Source organism: Drosophila virilis, chromosome 2 (assembly GCF_030788295.1).
Source record: "Drosophila virilis strain 15010-1051.87 chromosome 2, Dvir_AGI_RSII-ME, whole genome shotgun sequence".
Taxonomy (NCBI): Eukaryota; Metazoa; Arthropoda; class Insecta; order Diptera; family Drosophilidae; genus Drosophila; species Drosophila virilis.
In genome coordinates this window covers 31,173,336-31,192,880 of record NC_091544.1, presented here as the reverse complement: position 1 = coordinate 31,192,880, position 19,545 = coordinate 31,173,336, and the positions used below count along the sequence as shown (strand labels likewise).

Sequence of the window (19,545 nt, the reverse complement as noted above, 5' to 3'; positions counted from 1 at the left end):
TAGATGCAATTGATTGGCCGAACACCAAAGTTGCATAGCGTTCAAATCGTCTTGTAGACGAGAATGATGTAGGGGGTTAGTGTATGATAGAAAAAGTTTGACATCGTCCGCATACATGAGTACACGGGCATGTGATATAACAGAAGGAAGATCATTTATAAAAAGTGTAAAGAGTAAAGGTCCAAGATGACTACCTTGAGGAACACCAGAAGTAACGTGAACCCTTTTAGAGGTAGTCAACCTCAGTATTACTCTTTGGGTCCTACCTTTTAAATAAGAATTAATCCAAAGTAAAAGGGACAGAGGGAAACCTATTCGGTCAAGTTTAAAAAGTAAGATGTCATGGTGCACAGAGTCAAACGCCTTACTGAAGTCAGTGTAAATGACATCAGTTTGCATTTTCGAAAGGAAAGCATCATTTACCAAGGAAGTAAACTCAAGCAGATTGGTCGTAGTTGACCGATTCTTTACGAATCCATGTTGAACAGGGGAAACAACTGATTTGCAGAAATGCTGCAAATTCGAAGTGATTATTTTTTCAAATAATTTAGGAATAGCAGACAGTTTTGCAATGCCCCTGTAATTTTGTATATCAGACTTCCCACCTTTCTTGTGAAGAGGAATGATATAAGATTCTTTCCAAAGAGATGGAAAGACAGAAGTTTCAAGGGATAGATTAAAAAGCTTTAGCAATGGATAGAAAAGGGAAGAACTGCACTCCTTGAGTAGACAACTAGGAATATTGTCCGGCCCAGGAGAGTAAGAAGATTTTAGAGAGTTTATAGCTAATAGGAGAGAGGAGTGTGAAATAATGGGGGGAGGTATAGAACTAGCGGAGGAAATAGTATAAGGGTAAGAATTAGTATTAGGACAGACTGAAGAGTAAGTTGATTGGAAAAAATTAGCAAAGAGGTTAGCAGAATCAATGTCATTGCTAGCTTTATCCATCCCAAGAAAAAAAGAAGATGGCAAAGTTGAAGACTTACGCTTCAAGTTTACAAAATTATAAAACTGTCTCGGATTTCGGGCGAATTGCCTTTTACAACGAATTAGATAATTCTCATAGCATTGAGAATTAAGAAGAAAAAAGTTCGACTTGGCTATGGAATATTTAGCCAAGTCTGTACACGAACCAGACTTTTTAAACTTTTTAAAATATTTGGATTTTACATTTTTTAGATGTGATAATCTGGGAGTAAACCAGGGTGGTTTTGAAAAAGTAGTCGAAGGAATTGACTTAGGAATACACACATCTAAGAGGGAGTTTAGGGTGATATAAAAAGAATTAATAGCTGTATTCATATCAACTGAGTCATATAAGAAAGACCAATCGGTTGAATAAATAAGCTGATTCAGCAAGGAATAATTTCCTTTGCGAAAGCAATAGCGGGGCTTATTGGCTGATGAGCACGAAATGGAAGGATTACAATTTAGCATTGCAATCTCTAAAGTTGGATGATAGACATCCTCAGGAAGAGATAAAGGAGGTGACCTAGACACATTAGAAATAAGGTAGTCGTTAACAAATACAAGGTCAAGTGTTCTATTCATATGATTAGAAATTGAATTGATTTGAAACAACGAAAGATCAAGCATGCAGTCTAAAAAATCGTGCTGTGCTGAGGGCACTAGATAATTTTCAGCAGTGAATAATGACCAAGAGATGTTCGGCAAATTAAAATCACCCAACACCAATAATAGGTCATTATCCCGCACGTGTGAAGAAACTTCTTTAATACAAGTAATATGATTCATATAAACTTGAATATCAGAAGAAGGTGGGACATAAGAGCATGTTACATAGATATTCCGTGTAGGAAAAGACACCTTAACTGAGACAATCTCAGCGTCAGTAGGCGTACTAAAACAGAATAGTTCAGACTGGAGAGTGGCTTTAACGGCAATTAACACCCCACCACCTCGAGTCGGCCGATCATTTCTAAACAAAATAAAGTTATTCGGTAATATCTCAAAATCAGATATGGTTGAGTTTAACCATGTTTCTGAAAATGCTATTATGTCCGAATCGAAGGAAGTGCTGGCAATAAAAAGATTTTTTTAGCATCGAACTTTTCAAAACGTATGCAATTCTTTTTCACAATGTAGTTTAGTTTGTTTTTTGCTTTAATTTAAAGGCACTTAAATTTCATTTTATAAATAAACATGCATAGTAGATAAAAGGCACACAGTTGCCTATATACAATTAGGTGTATATGAAAATTCATTTTTAAGGCGTTTGAAAAACTTTAAGCTTAATCCTAGGTTTGTGCAACTGTTAGTAGTGGCATGAAAAAAATACAACATTTACAATAAAAAAAAAAAGAATCAGTTAAAAACAACAACAATCGATCCCTTGATCTCCTCTCTCGATTTAATTTCTATTCTAAATCCACTTGGTTTCTGGGGCGGCTTAGTCATTCGCTGCATGAAGCGTATTCACTTTCGCTTTTTCTAATCTTTCCCTTGGCCAGGCTTATAATATCTGCATCCGTTGCATTGGTTGTGATGGTATTATTGTTAACAGGCTCGTGGTATGTACCCGATGGACTGTCCACGCACACCGAAGTGCAGGCACGTTCCTGTATAATGAGTTTCCACAAGCGCACCTCGATGCCCACGCTGAAACAGAGTCAATTCAATTATTTAAGTATTTAATGTAAAGGGGTTAATTGCTGTATAATTTACCGTAAGCCTAAACGCATCAGATCTAGCTTCTCCATGTTATAGATGAAATCCTCAAATGTGAAACCTTCATTCAGTATGAGCGACTTTGAGAACTCATCAATGTCATGCTGCGCTAGCCACTGCTCCAATTGCTCGTCTATCTCGTGCAGACCAAAATTGTGCTTGGTTAGCTGGCGGCGGGCATTGGCGTTTTGGGCTGACCGTGCGGCAACGTTTCCCGCGCCGCTTGGACTCATTCTATGGCACTTCTTGTTAAATCCGTTAAAGGTGCGCCTGTAAGAAAAGACCAAATAGATGAAATATATTCTAATATATTCTCTCTACCCAATTGCGACTTACCTCAAGCGCTTGCGACCGCCCATATAGATATGGGCGAGCTCCTGGCTGATGTTGTGCAGCGCGCGCAGATTCTGCCGGTTTTGTTCCATAATCTGTAACTGCAGCTGCTTCTGATTGTCGCGTATATCACGTAGAATGCGCACACACTCCACCGAGCTGCCCACGCCATCTACTTGATCACCGCCGCTGCTGCTGCCGGGCAGCAGCTTATCCAATGCGTGTGGCTGCTTCTCCTGACTGTCAGTCGTTGCGTGTGGACCAGCATTATGCACGCTTTCATCATCATTGCCCGACAAATCCTTATCCGCCAAATTTGCGCCCAATTCGGGTGAGAATATGGTGACAGCCGCCTGAACAGCGCGCTTCACCAGATTGTCCAGCGCAAACATCCAATGCGGCTTGATACAGTGCAGCCGCAGCGCACAGACAACCGCATCCTGAAATGAGTATAACGCCAGATGCAAATGATCCAATGCGATGGCGTCGTTATCCAGTTTCTGCTTCAGTTCATTGATTGTCGCCTCCAAATGCTTTTCATTCTCGTTCATAATGTAGTCGCGCAGGCCGCGGATAAGCAGCTCCAGATCGCTCTTGCGTATGGCTATAGAATTTTGATCTGAATTGATCTTCTTCTCCCAAATCTCACAGATCTTGGACTCGTCCAGTGCTAGCACTTTGGAGAGCGTTGTACGCCGCTGCGAATCCTTTTTCAGACGATAGAATCCATCCGTTTCGCTTGTATCGCTAATGCTGGTACGCAGGGACGGCGTCTGGGGTTCAATCTCCGGCGATAGCAGAAAGCCAGACGAGTTCCGACGTTCAATAATGAAATTCTGTGTGCTGCTCAGCTCATTAATGTCTACCGACGATGTGCCAAGTGAGACGCTGCTTGAAGTGAAAACATAATAAACATAAATTAGTTATATAAACCTAGAAGCATAAAGCTGGGACTTACTCAAGTTCCGGAGTCGTGGGTGTATTCGATGTGGTATTATAGGTCAGAGGCGGCGTCGTTTTGTGCACCAAGCGATCAGCGGGCACGGAGATGCTGCGTCCAAACTCCGATGTGTTAATCGGCAAGGCAGGCCGCAGCTTGCGTGGCTTGCTGTAATAGAAAGCAAAAATAAATGAGAACTGCGAATAAACTGCAACTCTTGACACACTTACTCTGTCAGAAAAGGATCATCGAGCAGCTGCAAGGCAGAGGGTCTGTCCTGCACGCTTATGGCAAAGCAGCGTAAAATAAAATTCTTGGCATTCGTAGACATTTCCTCCGGTATGTTGGGATGCTTCTTGTAGAAGCCCACCTTAAACATGGCTGCCTGTGGATTGCCTAGTTCACTGAACGGCGGACTTCCGGTGGCCATTTCAACATTTGTGCACCCAAAAGACCAAATATCCGCAGGCGGTCCATAACCGCGCACGCCCTGATCAATGACCTCTGGCGCCATGTATTGCAGTGTGCCCGCAAATGTGTCAGTCATGGGATTTATACGCGCCAGGCGCTTTGAGGTGCCAAAATCGGAGATCTTGACGACACCACTGTACGTGTTGACCAACACATTGTCACCCTTGATGTCGCGATGGACAATGTCCTGTTCGTGTAGGTATTTGAGACCCTGCAGTATCTGCTTGGAGTAGAAGGCCATGGTGGACTCGTTATCCTTGAGCGGACCCCATTTGGTCTTTAGCAAATCGGATAGCGAACCACCGGGCACCTGCTCCATGAAGATCTTGAAGAAGCCATCCTCGGAACGTGAACCCAAATACTGTACAATATTGCGATGGCGCAGCTGCGAATGCAATTTGATCTCCTCGTGCAGTGGCTGCACATCCTGTGAATTCTTCTCCGGCACCTCCTTGATGGCAATACGCACCTGCGTTTGCTTATCACGCGCCGCGTACACAGTGCCATAGGTGCCCTTGCCGAGCGTAATCTTGCGATTCTGATCATTATAATCGTATTCATACTGCAAATTTTTGATGAATTAGAGGGATTGGATACAGTTTGATTAGCTCAAGTTAGACCCACCTCGATTTGCGCCTCATCAGTCTCCAGATTGACAAACACCTCCTGATCGGCAGTCATTTCCAAGATGCGATCGTAAAAGCTTTGCCGGCACTCGGTGGATGGAAAGTATATTTGAAAATCGTCCGAATTGTGATGCACATATAGATACGCACAGAGATCGTCCCGTTTGTATAGGCTAACTGATTTAATCTTTGAAGCAACAAACAGAAAATCGTGCAGCTTTTTGCAAGCATTCTTCGAGTGCGCCAGACAAATGTTTACAATCTGTATAGACTTCTCATCGGCATCCATGTTTATAGTCACATAGCTGGGCATATAAATTTTGTTGGGTTCGAGTATCTGCAAGAAAATTGAAGCCAGAGATTATATATTCAATTACTTGACCGATTACAAATACAATACCTACCAAAATGGGAAAGCGTATGCTATTAATCTCTTTGACATTAATGGCCATCAGAAAGAAGTCCATCCAGAATTGAAAAGCCTGCTCCTCGATGGGCAGCTGCCGATCCTCGGGTTTGCGCCGAAAACGATGTATCAGCGATATATTGCCAATGGTTGACTTAAGCGACCAAATGGGCGGCTTCAGCTTGAACATGCACTCGGCTGCCTGTATGGCCTTGGCATAGTCTTCGGCCAGCACGGAGATCTCGAAGAATGTCGCCACATCCCAGTAGCCACTGAGCGTTGACAAGCTGCCCTTTTTGCCAATGAGATTGTTAAGGGTCATGCCAATATGTTGTAGCTCGACGGTATTGCTGAACTCCTTGCCTTCGATTACCAGCAGGGTGGCCAAATTGATGCCCGCATATTCATTTGGCTGCACCTCAAAACTTTGGCGATACCATTTGATGGCATTCTCCAGGCTCTTTGTATCTGTACAGTCCGACTCCACAAACATGTCCTTGTAGATGCGTCCGCATAGGCACAACATATCCGGAAATGGATTCTCCATTTTTTCGAGTGCTTTGAGTGATGATTCTAGTGCTTTCTCGCGATCCCCCGGCCGATTGCGTCGATTCAACGCGAACGCATACAAAAAACTCATATTGTCCGTTTCTACATATTTGCGTGTGTTTGGTATGTTCTTAAGGTCATTCACTAGACGTACCATCGCATCATAATCCTGCACATCCCGCAGTGAGCACATAAAACTGTGCAATACCTCGCCGGACAGCACGTGTGGATCGTCCAGGCGTTTTCGCATCTGAAATGCGGGAACATTCATTAATTAGCATGGATATATAGAAAAGTTGATAGACTGAAAAATTAATCATAAAATATAAACTGCAAAAAAGATTGAAGTAATTTCAATTTAAATTTAATCAGTACTGCGCCTTTACAAATGCCAATTTCTTGAAACTTGCAAATTAATCATCGTTTTATGTAATCAAGCCTTGCATTAGTAATCAAATATATGTGTACATACATGTACATATAAATATTTGCATTAATCTTACCCCATGTAGAATGCTTTTTAACTTATCATCGCTGGGCGCGTAAGCGTCTCGCGCCGCTCGCATATCACTGAGAAATTTCTCGCGCATATGTGCCCTATGGTTGGCAATTGGGATCAAGTAAATATTAATGCAATTTCAATAGTAAGTAATGTGTCACAAATACGAACTTTGATTGTATTTCAACATCTTGCAATTTCCGCTTGAGACGTGACTGTAATGTGGTGGGCACGCGTCCATCTGCGGGTGGCTCCTTGTTGCTGGCCTGATGTGTTAAATGGCAGGAGTTGGTCTCAGCATTACGTTTATAGCTGAGAAACAAGTAGTTGGCACAAGAGAGCTGTAATACAAGACATATAAGGCATTAGAGACATACACAACGGACGGCACTGTAGTCTTGTTTTTATGATCGGCAGAGTTAAGTGTATGTGCCGTAGACAGAAATTTGGAGCCCGCTGAACATATTATGGTAGATGCTTGACTAAACTCTAGCGAGTATATAAATAGATTCGATAGCGAGTCGGCGCTCTATATATAACATAATACGTTTTTATGGATGCTACAGTATGTTAAACAATATGTGAGCCAGACATGTTTTTTTGGCGGCCGATGTAAGTGCATGCAGCCGCTGCGTTTGTTTATAGCGTACATGTTTATATTTATGTGTGTGTGTGTGTGTGTGTGGTTGTGTTTGTGTGTGCCCGCGACGGCGTGCGTGTTGTTTTGTGTTTTGCGTTGGCGTCCGTGCATTTGTTGTTGTTATGTTTTATTGTATTAGCTTTTCGTGCTGCGGTGGCCAAAACAAAAATAACACCTTTTTTTGTTCACAGAACGGAAGCACAACAAAAAAAAAAAAAAAAACTAACAACAACAACAACAACTTGAGTGGCTGCTGCGTCTGCTGCTGGTCGCTGTTTTAAAAACTTTAAGCAAATGCTTCTTGCTTGGTAATTTATCTTATCTGCAGAACACGTCGATTATGCTGTGTGTTTTATTGTTGCTCTGCATTTGGCAACATCTTTGCTAATCAAGCTGTTCGTACACCTGTTTGCCAGCACATATTTTCATTATACATACCCTTAAGCTGAGCGTCTGTTTGGACTCCAAATCGTTGTAGATTAAGATGTTCTCCTTCATGCCGAAACTTTCGCGCACCCCATAATGATAGGATAGCGGACGCTGTTGTGTTAATATGCTTAAATCTATGACGGCAACATCGGCATTATAGAAGGTTTCCTGCACATTCGTCTCGCCATAATCCAAGCGCTCGAACTGCAAATCAAATATTTTCAATATATTATTGTATAATGATTTTCTTTTTTTGTAGTTTTCTTTTTTTCGTTTTAACCGCCAACGCACCTGTACACGCTGAAAATTGGCTCCTGCTGATTGCACTGCCTGCTTGATCTCCTCTAAGGCGCAGAGACGATCCTCCAGATGATCGCCCACAACAGTATCAATTACACAAACAACATCCATAGCTGTCGCTGTCGCTGTTGATGGCCTGTTGGGCTATTCCTGGCGCACAACGCCTGGGTGTGTGTGTTTGTGTGTGTGTGTGTGAGTGTGGGAGGGGGGACGGAAAACGCAATTCGTATATAGTTGCTAACATGCGTTTGGTTTGTTGTGCGCGTTTGTGCAAATCGTAAACAGCCTCATTACCACACACTTGTTGTAATTGCACTGTGCTAAATGTTTTATAACGTACAACTAGCAATAAATACGGAATTTTGTTGAAATGTGCGCAGAGTAGATGTTGACGCCGCTGTAAAATGGGCACCAGTGTGACCAGATTTGGCGATCGTGCAAATACTTATAATTTATGTGAACGCAGAAAAATACCATTATGTTAACAACAGAGCTACTTAACAGTGCTATTTGGGCGGTTAGTGAATGTAAACTGAAAACCATATAAATAAATTAATGTATTTGGTAAAATTGACAACACATGTGAATTCAGCATTTTAATTTGCTAACAATATCAAAGCAATATTTAGGCTAGCTGCAAGATTCAATAATGATAAGCAAGAAATGCGCTGAACCTACACTTGCTGCATGCCCACATATATAAAATATATAAAAAGTAGGGAACATTTTAGTCGACTCGAGACTTTATTGCATTCAGACTTTGTGTATAAAAATAGCTTTAAAAAAAGGAATTGCCAGTATTAATTAGCGTACTCCTTGAGTATTGAGCCCGCCACAACCAGACGTTGAATCTCTGAGGTGCCCTCATATATTTCGGTTATGCGCGCATCTCGATAATGTCGCTCGGCTGCCATATCAGTTACATAGCCCATGCCGCCCAAGACTTGGATGCACTGATGGGCGCACAGTGTAGCCGCCTCGGAGGCAGCCAATTTGGCCATAGCCGCCTCTTTCGTATAGGGCAGCTTGTTATCCTTTAGCCAGGCGGCGCGCCAGGTCAACAGACGGGCTGATTCCACAGCCAGGGACATGTCGGCAATCTTTTGCTGTATGGCTTGCAGCTTGGAAATGGGTTTGCCGAAGGCCTGACGCTTCTGCGCATAGTCCACGGCCAGTTCCAGTGAGGCCTGTGCAATGCCCAGGGCTTGGCTGGCGATGCCAATACGTCCAGCGTCCAGCGTTTGCATGGCAATCTTAAAGCCAAAGCCCGTTTCGCCCAGCAGACTCTCCTTGGGTATTTCGCAGTCTTCGAATATGAGCTGACAGGTGGAGGAGCCACGTATACCCAGCTTGTCCTCCTTTTTGCCCAGTGAGAAACCTTTAATACCCTTGGGTACTATAAATGCGGAGATGCCCTTGTGCTTCAGCTGCTTGTTGGTGGTGGCAAAGACGACAGCCGCCTCCGCCTCAAATGCATTGGTTATCCACGCCTTGGTGCCGTTCAGCACATAATGATCGCCCTTTTCCGTGGCAACAGTTGACGCCGCGCCCGCATCGGACCCATTGCCCGGCTCGGACAGCGCAAAGCAGCCCACACGCTCGCCCGTCGTATACGGTGTGATATAGGCAGCCTTTTGGGCAGCATTTGCGTAGCTCAACAAGGGGCCCAAATATAGTGAATTATTCACAGACATAATGACGCCCGCTGAGGCGCAACCACGTGAGATCTCCTCCATGGCAATGGCATAGGCCAGATAATCCAACCCGGTTCCGCCTAGCTCCTCGGGCACAGCCACCGCCATGAGGCCCAATTCGCCCATTTGCCTGATCTGTTTCGCAGGATAAAGGTGCTCGCGATCGAATTTGGCCGCATTTTGACCCGCCAGTTCAGAGTTCGCAAAGTCACGGCAAGTTTTTTGGAGCATCTGGTGCGTCTCCGACAACGCGGAGAGCGAGGCAATTTGCCGCACATGCAAGGTCTGGCGGGCTAATAAGGTGTTAAGGCTGATCGTATTAACATAGTATATGCATATCATCAAGGCAAAGTCCGGACGGGATCAACTTACCGATATTAAAACTTCTGCTTAAAACGGACTGCATTTTACTAACCTATAAAGTTAAAATTGTTTCTTAATTATTTAACTAATTGGTAGCGGTGTATTATCAATTATTGTGTGTGAAATTAACCCGCTTTTTATGCGAATGTGTTCGATAAGTGTAGTTCAGTTATCGATATTGTATGCTATCTAACATAAGCCGAACACTGTTAAGTTAATGTTAATAGAAATGCGCGCAATGTTAATTTTGAAATTTTACTTCACATGTTCATAGCTTGGACTCAACATAGTATTTGCAAATACAAGCATAAATTATTTTAAAACATAATTTAAGATGTACGTACGTTAAAAATTAAATCAAAATTCATAAGGACAGCATTACACAAGCAAATTATCGATAACACTGCGCCTGCGCCGCTCAGAATCGGGAAAGAAGCAGACCCATTTTCGAGCTCGCACAAACTTGTTTAACGTTTTTTTTTATTGCACAATTACATTTAATTCTACAAAAACAAGCACATAGCGCACCATTTATTTAAAAGCGACAATAAGAACTAGTGTTTATAAGTGAATTGCACGACTATTAATTGGCACCATAATTCTTAGTTGATTTGCAGTAAAATTTGTGTTTTGTTTTCACCTTTCATTTTCTCAATCTAATTTTCTGCATTTATGTTTTGCTGTTTTATTTGCGACGCTGTTAATTGCTAAACAATAAAGCTATTGGTAAGAAAACAAGCAAAGCTTTGCCAGTTGTTAACCCAAAAACGATGTTTGTTTATTTACAAAGGCGCCTCGTTACGAAAATTCAATAAAAATGCACAACTGAAATTTGAGCTTCTGTCGGGAAAGTCTCTGATAACTGCAGCATTTTGCATTTTGATTGCACGTTTTATCAACAATTTAGCTAACGTTCATTTTCATTCAGAATGTGTCGGTTCGCGGACTCTTATCAAGGTGCGCTCCCTCGATCACATCACGAATACGAAGTCGAATGCTGATAAAACCTTTTGTTACTGGATTAATCGCTGGCTATAAAAGTGCGTCTCACATCTGGCCAAGAGCCCAGTTACAGATCTGGACGCGACGCTGCCAGCCGGTTCCAGTGCCATTTTGTGAGTCCAACGCGTTTCGTCCTTGTGTAACGTGTGCAGTCACCTCTATAAATATATATTTTATAAGCGAGATAGTGTATTTGGTGCTCTTGCCTAATATTGATAGAGGTGTTATAAATTAAATACAATTCAATTGAACTCAAAGCTTAAAGTGTTAAGCAACTGAACGCCAAGTGAACAATATTCCTTACAATAAGCACAAACAAAAATCGGGCTCAATTGAGAGTATATATATTTTTTTAGCTTATTCCTATACTTCCAAAACAATAATGGTTATATGTTGATATTCATCTTCCCAAGTGTCCGATCCCTTAAATTTGTGCCCAGACTAGCACCAAATAACTGGCAAAGTCAAAAGGAAAAATTCTACAAATTTAACCTTCAGCAAATGTTACAAAATACAAACAAATTCGAAATACCTTTATTTCTGCCAACTCACCATGATTATGATTACGCACCAGACTTTATAATCGCATATCTAGTAATTAGGCGCGGTTCAGCCTCCTAGAGTCCAGATAAGTGTTATATTATGACGTTGACAGCCTGTGGAATACCACTTAAGAAATCATGACCAGCCGGGCCATAAAAAAAAAAAACATAACAAAAATCTTATCAGCTAACAATATTTCGTGTGCCCAATGAGGGAAATATTCGAATTAGATGAACTGAAATCCATGTTAAATTAACATACACACCATTATCATCTATATTATAGCGGCGCTTGTGGTTGTCTGATAAAAACAACACACACACACACACACACAACACACAACAAATGACAAGTTATTGAGCTATTAAATCGAACTGGATTGACAGAAATCACAACAAAATGCAGTCCGTTAACGTGGATGAGCTGCCGACGAATCCGCGCGAGACCGCGAATCCGTTGTCATCGCTGATGTTTTGGTAAGCAATTATTAATAATCTTAAGCAACAAATATTAATATTTTTGTTTTTATTACACACATTATTTTCAGCTATACTATGCCCACATTTTTCAAGGGACGCAAAAAGACTCTAGATGAAAATGATCTCTATAAGGCATTAAACGAACACAAGTCCGGTAAGTGCATGAATCACGCTTATAAGTATATCTTGATGAAATCTTTCGGATTGTCCACAAAAAGAAATTCTGATTAATTGCCAAAAATGTAGCCGTCATTCCAAATCGAGTACAAAGCTATGCTCTGCATATCAATTGAGCCGAAGTCAGCTACAAATATGCCATTTGCAATATACAGAAAAACCAAAAAAGGACACATAAATAAACCCAAGACATCGCTCAAACTGAACTCCATTGTTTTATAAACCTAAATTAATAAACAATCGAAGTACAACAGTTTCTAGAGCTATGAGTCATGGAAACAGGCAACTGCACCACATCCAGCTCTGGTTTTCTAGAAGGCGCTTGCAATAGGGTTCAATGTACAATTAGTTGCGATTTCGGAAAGACTCTAGACTCTGGGCAATTAAATAATATAGTTATCACACAAACCAGTTGAGTTCCTTACGTGATGGCAGACAATTGTCATCGCATTTTTTTCCATATGAAAATAGAATATAGAATAGTATGACAAATTGTATGGCTAGGTATTATCTATGGAAATATCAACTGTTGAGACATATTTAACGTGTGATTTGAAGTGGCAGAAACGAAACGACGCAACTGGAAAGCCACTCAAAAGTACAGTTTTATTTTATTTTTATTTTTTGGTTTCCAACGATTAGATAGAATAGACCATGTGCCAGGAAGCCAGACCGATGGATAAGCAGGGTTATTTTTTTTTTTTTTTTTATTTTATTTTTTTTTTTTAGAATTTCGTGGGCCTTGGCAGACAATTGCGAAGGCCCTTGGAAATAATTATATATGCCTGCTATCCGCACTTCCTATTGCCGTTAACCATTATCTGTTTGAGTATTATCTCAAACAATTTTTCATAAATCAAATGCTAACTCATCCTTTGATAAGATTTCTGTCATTCAATTGACGCTAATAAAAACTCTATTATAAGTTTTTCAGTTTAACGCGCTTATCGGCCGAATTGAGTCGAAAGGCAAAAAAAAAAAAAAAAATATTGAACTTTGATTTTTATGGTACCATTAATAAAAATATAAAATCAGTGGCCGTTAGTGCCAAATTTTTGTTGGGTGATAGCCATTTGATAACTTTGACAAGCAGCATTGCCGCAATTAATGAGCTTCCCCTTTTGACCGCCAATGATATATGAGATATTCAATTAAATATCGGCCGCTTATTTACTTCGAATATATGAGCCCATAGAGACACACTGAGCACTGGCATTAAGTGGGCTCGCGCACAATCTAATCGGGCATACGTCTTGAGCAAATATTTATTTAGGTAAACAATGGCAAATAACTAATTTTCCTTTTCGTTCTTACCTTCTGTCAAATACCTATCTAGTATATGCATTTCAAAGCCACTTAAGATTGGCCAAAACCACTGCGGAAGTGCCCATGACTATGGCCAACGGCTATTGGGCGGGTATATGGCGCATGCAGCCAGGTCTGACCAGGTGGGATTAGCCGGGCCGCACTGTTAACTGATAACTGATAAGGCTAAGGGACAGCTGATTGCAGCTCGGGGTTTTTACGGCACATAGCTCACAGCTCAGAAGCAGTGACAACAGAAACTAAAAGCTTGATATGCCTTTTTATAAGCGATAAAAATCATCGAATCGAATCGTAAAACCCTCAATTCCATGTGCATGTCATATTTTTATCGCCTATAAAGTCATGTCTACACAATCCATTATATCACGATAATCAGCTTTCATTCAAGAGTGTTACGCATAGAAAAAGGGCATTGAAATTCTACTTAAAAAACCTTGAACCAAACACAACTGAAAATCGAACAAAACGGAAATTGTCAATAATTTGGTGCACGGCTCGAACTGACTTTCGCCTAAAGTTTCGATTTGTTCCACATCAATATATAATTAAATTACAATTTCAATATAATTTAACTAAATAAATAATGCATACATAAATCAAAGTTATATGAGAAGAACACGCTTAAACAAAAATTATGTCTATATTTTAAAATTCAAGATAAACTTGGCAAGAAGCTCAGCGATGCCTGGGAGAAGGAGGTGGAGGAGAAGCGCAAAAAGAAGAAAACGCCCAGCTTGTTTAAGGCAACGATGAGCGTCTTTGGCTGGAACTTTGGCATACTCGGCTTTGTATTGTTTATAGTCGAGATGGGTTTCCGGTAAGCTGCCAACACACACACACACACACACACACGCACACACACCCATTCGTTATTTATGATCGCAATTATTGTAATCTGTTTGGCCGCAGCGTGACACAGCCTCTGTGCTTGGGCGGGCTGGTGGCCTTCTATGCGGACCCGGACAATCAGAATAGCGATGACCAGAGCACAGCCATCCTGTATGCCGTGGGCGTTATCTTGTGCAGCGCATTCAATGTTATATTTATGCACCCCTACATGCTCGGCATGTTCCACACGGGCATGAAGGTGCGCGTTGCAATGTGCAGCATGATTTATCGCAAGGCGTTGCGTCTCAGTCGCACAGCGCTGGGCGCCACAACGACCGGCCAGGTGGTTAATCTTATATCGAACGATGTTGGCCGCCTGGATGTCTCTGTCATACACGTCCATTATTTATGGCTGGGCCCGGTGGAGATCGCCGTGGTCACTTGGCTCATGTACAGAGAGGTGAGTGCGAACGAACTTTATTATTTTGACTGATTAATTAATTCGATCAGTTTCAAATTGTCCTAAAATTAAATATTTATTCAATTTCTCTTCCTGCAGATTGGCGTCTCGGCTTTCTTTGGTGTCGCTATAATGTTGCTGTTCATACCGCTGCAAGCCTATCTGGGAAAGAAGACCTCTACACTGCGTCTGAAAACGGCCTTGCGTACGGATGAGCGTGTGCGCATGATGAATGAGATCATTTCGGGCATTCAGGTGATCAAAATGTACGCCTGGGAGATACCATTCAGCAATATGATTAACTATGTGCGCGGCAAGGAGATGAATGCCATACGTAAAGTGAACTATATTCGCGGCACGCTGCAGAGCTTCATCATGTATGTGACGCGTATTTCGGTGTTTGTCAGCCTGGTGGGCTATGTGCTGCTGGGACAACTGCTGACTGCGGAGAAGGCTTTTGCCATTACCGCCTACTATAATATTCTGCGCAATACAATGACCATCTACTTTCCCATGGGCATCTCGCAGGTAAATAAACAGACAACATTTGTATATATGATGTTTTAATCTATTCGCTTAAGATTTTAAATGTCCCTTAATGTTAACGAATATGTTTCAAATTTACGTTAACAGACAGAGATAACAGCATATATGTTAAAATAATGGTTAGCACAAATTTTGAAGTAGCGCTGTTAAGATAGGGGTTTTCATAGTTAACATTAGATATAACATAAGTAGGTCGATCGCTATTGCTTATCTTAACATATAAATGTTATGGAAAAGCCCGGCAAAAAACAATTTGAAATCAATTTTAGATTTTTGAAGATTGAAATACTTAATTTTAATAATATATATTATTGCTTTTTATTAAAGTACAGCTATATTTAATTTAATTTCTCTAAAATTCTCCAGTTCGCCGAGCTGCTCGTTTCCATAGGCCGCATACAAAAGTTTATGATGCACGAGGAGACCAAAGTGCGCGACAAGTCGAACGATCTGAATGAACAAAAGCTGGGCAATAAACCGCTTGCCAGCCTGGTAGAGGAGCCAGCGGCGACAGTCACCGGTGTGCTGAAGCCAAACAGTCGCCGGCCCAGCGAGGCTGAGAGCAGCGTGGTCATCAGCAAGATGAAGGCCAAGTGGGACTCAAAGTCGACCGAGTACACGCTTGACAATCTGAGCCTCACGTTCAAGCCGCGGCAGCTAGTGGCTGTCATTGGACCCGTCGGTGCCGGCAAATCCAGTTTAATACAAACCATTCTCGGGGAGTTGCCGCCCGAATCGGGCACCGTAAAAGTGAACGGCACCTTGTCGTATGCATCGCAGGAGCCGTGGCTCTTCACCGGCACAGTTCGTCAGAATATACTGTTTGGTCTGCCCATGGACAAGAGCCGCTATCGTCAGGTGGTGAAAAAGTGCGCGCTGGAGCGCGATTTTGAGCTGCTGCCGTACGGAGACAAGACAATTGTGGGCGAGCGTGGCGCCTCCTTATCGGGTGGCCAGAAGGCACGCATCAGTCTGGCGCGTGCCGTGTACCGCAAGGCAGATATCTATCTGCTGGATGACCCGCTCAGCGCTGTGGACACCCATGTGGGCCGTCATCTATTCGATCAGTGCATGCGTGGCTATCTGCGGGATAATATTGTACTTCTGGTTACGCATCAGCTGCAATTCTTGGAGCAGGCCGATCTTATAGTCATCCTGGACAAGGGCAAGATCAGTGCCAAGGGTACCTATGAGTCCATGTGCAAGAGCGGTCTGGACTTTGCCCAAATGTTAACCGATCCCAGCAAGAAAGATGAGAGCGCCGGCGATGCGCCCGACAAACGAAAATTATCGCAGATCAGCAAGCGCAGTCGCGCGAACAGTGTCTCATCCATGGAATCTGGCGCCGAATCTGTGGTCATGGAGTCACCCATGCAGACCCAGGAGAACCGCACCGAGGGACGCATTGGCATGGGTCTCTATAAGAAATACTTTGCTGCCAACGGTTACTTTCTGTTCATTGTGTTTGCTTTCTTCTGCATTGGCGCCCAGGTGCTGGGCTCTGGCGGCGACATGTTCCTGTCCTACTGGTGAGTAACTATCTGGGGAAATCAGCGAAGTTTAGGTCCATAGCTCTTACGGCCTGGCCGATACGTTATGTTAATCTTAACATTGTATGTTATGTTACCTGCATTTTACTAACAGAGCTTAAAATGTTAATTTTAAATGTAACTGAATTTTCTATATATACTTTCCTCAGGGTCAACAAGAACGGGGAAACGAATACCGATACCTTTATGTCACGTCTGCGTCGCTCATTTATGCCGAGAATCAACAGCGATACCGATCCCATCGATATATACTACTTTACGGCCATTAACGTCTTGGTGATTGTGTTCTCCCTGGTGCGCAGTGTGCTCTTCTTTTATCTGGCCTCCAAGAGCTCCACGACGCTGCATAACAGAATGTTCCAGGGTGTGACACGTGCGGCGATGCATTTCTTCAATACAAATCCATCGGGTCGCATCTTGAATCGCTTCTCCAAGGATCTGGGTCAGGTGGATGAGATTTTGCCATCGGTCATGATGGATGTGATGCAGATATTCCTCTGCATTCTAGGCATCATTGTTGTGCTGTGCATTGTGAATGTCTGGTATCTGTTGGTCACGTTTATACTGGTCGTTATCTTCTATCTGCTGCGCGCCTTCTACCTGACCACGTCCAGAGATGTCAAGAGATTGGAGGCGATAAGTGAGTGTAGCATTTGGAGTTAATTACATCATCCCGGTTTCATTTTTCCATCTGATCTTCTGCAGCTCGCTCGCCCATCTACTCGCATTTGAGCGCCTCGCTGAATGGTCTGGCCACGATACGCGCTTTTGGCGCACAGAAGGAGCTCATTGCGGAGTTTGATAATTTCCAAGATTTGCACAGCTCTGGCTTTTATATGTTCCTGGCGACAAGTCGTGCCTTTGGCTACTGGCTGGATTTGGTTTGCGTGCTTTATATTGCCATAATTACACTCAGCTTTTTCCTATTCTCGCCAGAAAATGGCGGCGACGTTGGCTTGGCTATAACACAGGTACAACTCGTTATATTGAACATCGAAAACCTTTGCTAACTTATCTCTTTCATATACACAGGCTATGGGCATGACGGGCATGGTGCAATGGGGCATGCGTCAGTCCGCTGAGTTGGAGAACACCATGACTTCGGTGGAACGTGTCGTTGAATATGAGGATCTTGAGCCGGAGGGCGACTTCGAGTCCAAGCCGAACAAGAAGCCACCCAAGGATTGGCCCGATGAGGGTAAAATTAAATTCGAAGATCTGAGCTTGCGTTACTTCCCCGAAAAGGATGCGGATTATGTGCTGCGTTCCCTGAACATTGCCATCGATGCCTGCGAAAAGGTTGGCATCGTTGGACGCACTGGCGCCGGCAAATCCTCCCTGATCAATGCACTGTTCCGACTGTCCTACAACGAAGGCTCCATTCTAATCGATCGCCGCGACACCAATGAACTGGGCCTGCACGATTTGCGCAGCAAGATTTCCATTATACCACAGGAGCCGGTGCTGTTCTCCGGTACCATGCGTTACAATCTGGATCCGTTTGATGAATACTCCGACGCGAAACTCTGGGAGTCACTGGAGGAGGTCAAGCTGAAGAAAGTGGTAGCCGACCTGCCCAGCGGACTGATGAGCAAAATTTCCGAGGGTGGCACCAACTTTAGCGTGGGTCAGCGCCAGCTGGTGTGCCTGGCGCGTGCTATTCTGCGCGAGAATCGCATTCTGGTCATGGACGAGGCCACGGCCAATGTGGATCCACAGACAGATGCCCTCATACAGAACACGATTAGGAGCAAGTTCAAGGATTGCACAGTGCTGACAATTGCGCATCGTCTACACACAGTCATGGACTCGGATAAGGTTTTGGTTATGGATGCCGGACGTGCCGTTGAATTTGCATCGCCCTTCGAGCTGCTCACCGTCAGCGAGAAAAAGGTATTCCACAGCATGGTCAAACAGACGGGCGACGCCACATTCGATGCGCTGCTCAAGGTTGCACAAAAGGTGAGTCTCCTTAAGGAATATAAGCCATGAGCATTATATATAACTGACATATTATTAATCCCGACAGGCGCATGAGGATAATTTGCGCGCGAAAAAAGATTCTTGACATTTCGCTGTCCCGAAGGCTTTTAAAGACTACATACTTAAGATACTGGAACCAATTACGAACCACCCGGCTGCCAATGCGCGCATACAAAAGACCTTTCTGTTTGCGGAGGCTTCCAAACAGAAACTATTAGGGTAGCCCAAGAATAAGTAAAGCAAAAACACACAACAAAACAAGAAAAAAAAAACAAACAATTATAGTTAAGCAAAGAATTTTGGTAACACGCAGATGTACAAATCAAATATCACTAAATGTTAGTTGAATTGATTATAGAACTATAGTACGAGATGTATGACAATAAGCTCAGGTTTGAGCATGTAAATCAAATTGATAAAAACTAAAAAGGAAAAAAGGAAAATTCTAGCTCAACCGCGCAAAATGTACCTTAAAAGGGTCTCATTGAAAAATGTATAAAATGTGTTCCATATCGACAATAACAATGACAAAATGAAAGAAAAAAAAAAACAAAAAAAAATTACTATAAACTGTTACGTCTAGTATTAATGTGTTTTTATAGTAATTTATTAATGTACAGGTACACATAATAAATGTAACAATTTAGGTTTTTATTTGGTTGTTTTTTGATTTTCTAAATAATCCTTAATTTTTATTTTCGCATTGGCTTTTC

At 42.5% G+C, this 19,545-nt stretch overlaps 3 protein-coding genes and 1 long non-coding RNA gene across 5 annotated transcripts; 2 read left to right on the top strand and 2 right to left on the bottom strand.

The window, feature by feature from the left end:
• Positions 1 to 2,088: 2,088 nt before the first annotated feature.
• Positions 2,089 to 8,009, bottom strand: Ask1 (apoptotic signal-regulating kinase 1). 2 transcript variants are annotated; one of them, XM_015170680.3, is made up of 11 exons: positions 7,873 to 8,009; positions 7,591 to 7,785; positions 6,684 to 6,853; positions 6,517 to 6,610; positions 5,463 to 6,263; positions 5,057 to 5,395; positions 4,192 to 4,994; positions 3,980 to 4,129; positions 3,025 to 3,912; positions 2,686 to 2,958; positions 2,089 to 2,619 (listed from the first exon to the last, which is right to left on the bottom strand). In XM_015170680.3, exons 1-11 carry the CDS (start codon positions 7,990 to 7,992, stop codon positions 2,415 to 2,417), a joined length of 4,038 nt encoding a protein of 1,345 aa, XP_015026166.1. In that variant the 5' UTR covers positions 7,993 to 8,009; the 3' UTR covers positions 2,089 to 2,414. The 2 variants fall into 2 exon arrangements, with proteins under 2 accessions (XP_015026166.1, XP_002056521.1); XM_002056485.4 differs by having other exon boundaries at positions 3,025 to 3,909.
• On the top strand, positions 6,538 to 7,974 carry LOC138910876 (uncharacterized). Its single transcript, XR_011416024.1, has 2 exons — positions 6,538 to 6,657; positions 7,841 to 7,974. It is a non-coding gene; the product is annotated as an uncharacterized lncRNA (long non-coding RNA).
• A 597-nt stretch (positions 8,010 to 8,606) lies between the features above and the next one.
• Positions 8,607 to 10,101, bottom strand: Arc42 (Activator-recruited cofactor subunit 42). The gene is made up of 2 exons (XM_002056484.4): positions 9,948 to 10,101; positions 8,607 to 9,868 (listed from the first exon to the last, which is right to left on the bottom strand). The coding sequence occupies exons 1-2, from the start codon at positions 9,979 to 9,981 to the stop codon at positions 8,682 to 8,684; spliced, it is 1,221 nt and encodes a 406-aa protein (XP_002056520.1). The 5' UTR covers positions 9,982 to 10,101; the 3' UTR covers positions 8,607 to 8,681.
• Positions 10,102 to 10,872: 771 nt separating this feature from the next.
• Positions 10,873 to 19,227, top strand: Mrp5 (Multidrug resistance protein 5). Its single transcript, XM_032433871.2, has 11 exons — positions 10,873 to 11,053; positions 11,769 to 11,959; positions 12,031 to 12,116; positions 14,123 to 14,282; positions 14,375 to 14,753; positions 14,853 to 15,281; positions 15,666 to 16,828; positions 16,999 to 17,489; positions 17,555 to 17,820; positions 17,882 to 18,811; positions 18,879 to 19,227. The coding sequence occupies exons 2-11, from the start codon at positions 11,883 to 11,885 to the stop codon at positions 18,915 to 18,917; spliced, it is 4,020 nt and encodes a 1,339-aa protein (XP_032289762.1). The 5' UTR covers positions 10,873 to 11,053; positions 11,769 to 11,882; the 3' UTR covers positions 18,918 to 19,227.
• The last annotated feature ends 318 nt before the right edge of the window (positions 19,228 to 19,545 follow it).